Below are 3,339 nucleotides of genomic sequence, written 5' to 3' on the forward strand. Positions count from 1 at the left end.
AAAAAAAAAATTATTCTAATATTTCTCTTTATTATTTTTACCTACCTTTTTTTTTTTACAAAAAAGCTTTTAACTCGTAACGAATAAGAAAATTAATAACGAATAAATAAATTAACGATAATAATAATAATAATAATAATAATAATAATAATAATAATACTAAAATTAATTTACCTTGAATAAACGTAATATGTTTGCCACCATTATTGAAACGACACTAAACGATGCTCCTATAACTCCAATAACCGGTTTATGTGGAACGTGAGTCGGACGCATACCTGATTCGCACCTGTATTCAGACATGTCCTAAAAAGAAAAAACATTATTATTATTATTATTATTATTTTAAAAAATAATTTTAATAATTACATTAATAAAATTTCTATCGGGAGTTTATTAAATCATCTCTCTCTCTCTCAAACTTTTTTAATTAATTAACCCGTTATTTATTATCATCTATAAAATATTTTTCTATTATCTCTTATCAGTTGTTTCTCTGGAAAAGTTTGAAAAATAATTTTTAAATTTTATATTAAACAAAATATTTCGAAAATGTTTTCACTCACGGATTTTCCACCTGAAATCCTACGTAAAAAAAAAAATATTTATGCGTTTGTATAAGCTTGAAAGTACGACTAAAAGCATAATTAAAATATCTAAGGCTGATAAATGTAAACATCAATATTCTCAAAGGTAAACATTTACACACACGCATATACTCTAATATTAACAATATTATTATTATTAATATTATTATTCAAAGTAGTAATACAAATAATAATAAAATAAGGTAATTTTAATATCAGAACATTAACAAATATATATACATATATAAATATATGTTTGATGTTCTTTTTTTTAAACGTATGCGTAAATATACGTATATATTCTCTTTAAAAAATAAAATGGAGTTAATTTTAAACAAAAAATTTAAATTAAAAACTTACAAAAGGTTTTTCCTACACGTAATCAGATTAAAAGTTACTTAGAGAAAAAAAAACAAAAATTTATAAAACGATTTATTTAAAAAAAAAAAAAAGTTTATAAAACATTATTTATTTTCTTTATATGTTTAATATATAAAATAATTTATACTAAAATAATAAGTAAAAAACAAAAACAAAAATGGCTGATTCGAAATAATTTTCTTTGTTTTAATAACATTTAAAAAACAATTTTTAATTTTAATTTTAATTTAATTTTTGAACCGAAACGATTTAAAAATTTTAATAAAGAGATTATTAATTAATTAAATTACTAATTACATAATAAATTATAATTTTTTTTTAATTTATATGAAAAATTATGTTTAAAAGAAAAAACATGTTTATCTTACGGACACAATATTCACAATGAAATTAATGTTTATCGTTTGATAAATAATATTTAATGACGTGTCGTCGTGACATCGACGATTTAACGTGTAAATAGAAAAGAAAAAAAAAATTCGCGTAAGTGACACGTGAAAACGCACACAAAAATGATGTTTTTAAAAAAGTTATTATTATTATTATTATTATTATTATTATTCGGTTCTATTTCGTATTCACGACTTTAATTATAAAATTTAAAAGGTAGTTTAAAAAAAACGTACGTATTTTTTTTTCTAGAAAAAATCAAGATAATCGCCATGATGATGCAGATAAAAATATATAAGATTCATTAAAGATTTTAAAAAAAAAAAATCTCGCAAACGTTTTCGTGTGTTTGTTGTTGTTTTGGTTGTTGTTGTTGTTGCATCGAGTGTGAATTCCAGTTCGAACAACTTCACTGGAATTTTTTTTTTTCCCTTCCTCATTGTTTTTAAGATGACTGTTTATCAGTCAGGAATAAAGTCTTTTTTTTATCCAGCATCCTTTTCGAATTCTTTATCTTAGAAAAACCTCGAATTTTTTTTTTTTAAGATTTATAAAGATTTCACATAAACCTTTTTCTTTTCATTATTTCCTTTAAAATTTCATAAGTTATTATTTTTTCTCCATTTTCAAAATTAGGATTTCTTATTCTATTGTTTTCTTAAAGTTTATTAATTATTATTATTATTTCTTTAATTTTACTTCTGCACACGGTAGAAAGTGAAAAACATTCGTTTTTGTCCGATTCTAAAAAAAAAATCCTTTTTGGAAAATTATTTATTAAGTATGAAATTTCATATTCATTCTAGAATTTTCTTTTCTTTCATTCTTATCCCTTTTGTCATTTTTATTTACGTCTTCGAACATTTTCCATCCTGCACACAAACATTTACCATCTCCACCATCCGATGGGGTAGTTTAATTTTCGTCATGGATTCGAAAAAACGAAAAACCACGCCCCCCTCCCCCTCCCCATTCACTTATTCTATAAAATTCTTTTCATTTAGGAGATGATATAAAACATCGTTTGCAAAACGATTCCTTATCGAAATTAAATTTTTTTTTAACGTTCAGATTTTTACGTATTCACGCACTCTTAAGAAAATGTTCTGATATAAAATTTTCCGGATAAAAGAGAGAAAGAGAGAGAAAGAGATTTAAATAAAAACATATAATGAATATTATATTATGAATATGACAATTCAAAAGTAAATACAAAATTTAACACAACAACAGGAACAAAAACAACAATAGTCGGAATAATGATAATAATAATTATTATTATTATTAACCACAAAAAAAATGGCGGCGATATATATGCGGGTTGTAAAAGTGTTGGAAAAACGTAAACAAAAAAATTTTCTATTAATTATTTATTTATAACAATAAATAGACAATTTTTTTTTAAAACCGGATTTTAAAATTATAGAAATTTTCACGAAAAGTGAAAGAGAGATAAAAAGAGGGGGGGAGGAAGAGAGAGAGAGATAGATAAAAAAAAATTAAGTTGGAAAAGTCGGCTCATTTTCAAACGAACCTTTTTCTTTACAAATTTTTTTCTTTTTTCGTTATTACAAAGTTTTTTTTTTTTTTTTGAAAAGGATTTAATTTTATTTTTAAAAAACAAACATGCGTAGTAAAAACATCATTAAAAAAAAATTTTTTTTCTCTCACTTTTTCTCAAAGGTAAGGAAAAAAAGGAAAGAAAAATGACTCCTATCGTTTTCTAATCGAATCAAATCGATTAATCTATAACGAATAATTTAATCTCATTATTAAATTTGAATATCAATCCACGACGATTTTAAAAAAACTTTTTTCTTTTTTTTTTTTTGACTTCATCATTAATTATTGTTCACTTTTTTTTTTTAATTTTCAAAATGGCGGATTTGTAATTTTTTTCCTTCCCTGTTTAAAATCGTTTTTTTTTTTCAAAGATCCTTTGGGATTTTGATGGAATAAATTCATTCGTCATTTTTTTTTT

At 22.6% G+C, this 3,339-nt stretch overlaps 1 protein-coding gene across 1 annotated transcript in view; it reads right to left on the reverse strand.

Moving 5' to 3' along the window:
• Positions 1–3,339, reverse strand: part of Phum_PHUM032850 (metabotropic glutamate receptor 4, 6, 7, putative) — a gene marked incomplete at both ends in the record, with an annotated part of 65,910 nt that overhangs the window by 56,957 nt on the left and 5,614 nt on the right. The window contains one exon of the mRNA XM_002423005.1: positions 175–306. Coding sequence (XP_002423050.1) covers positions 175–306 — 132 coding nt within the window. The remainder of the gene's footprint in view (positions 1–174; positions 307–3,339) is intronic.

The sequence above is a fragment of the Pediculus humanus genome, genomic scaffold (genome assembly GCF_000006295.1).
Source record: "Pediculus humanus corporis 1103172107383 genomic scaffold, whole genome shotgun sequence".
Taxonomy (NCBI): Eukaryota; Metazoa; Arthropoda; class Insecta; order Psocodea; family Pediculidae; genus Pediculus; species Pediculus humanus.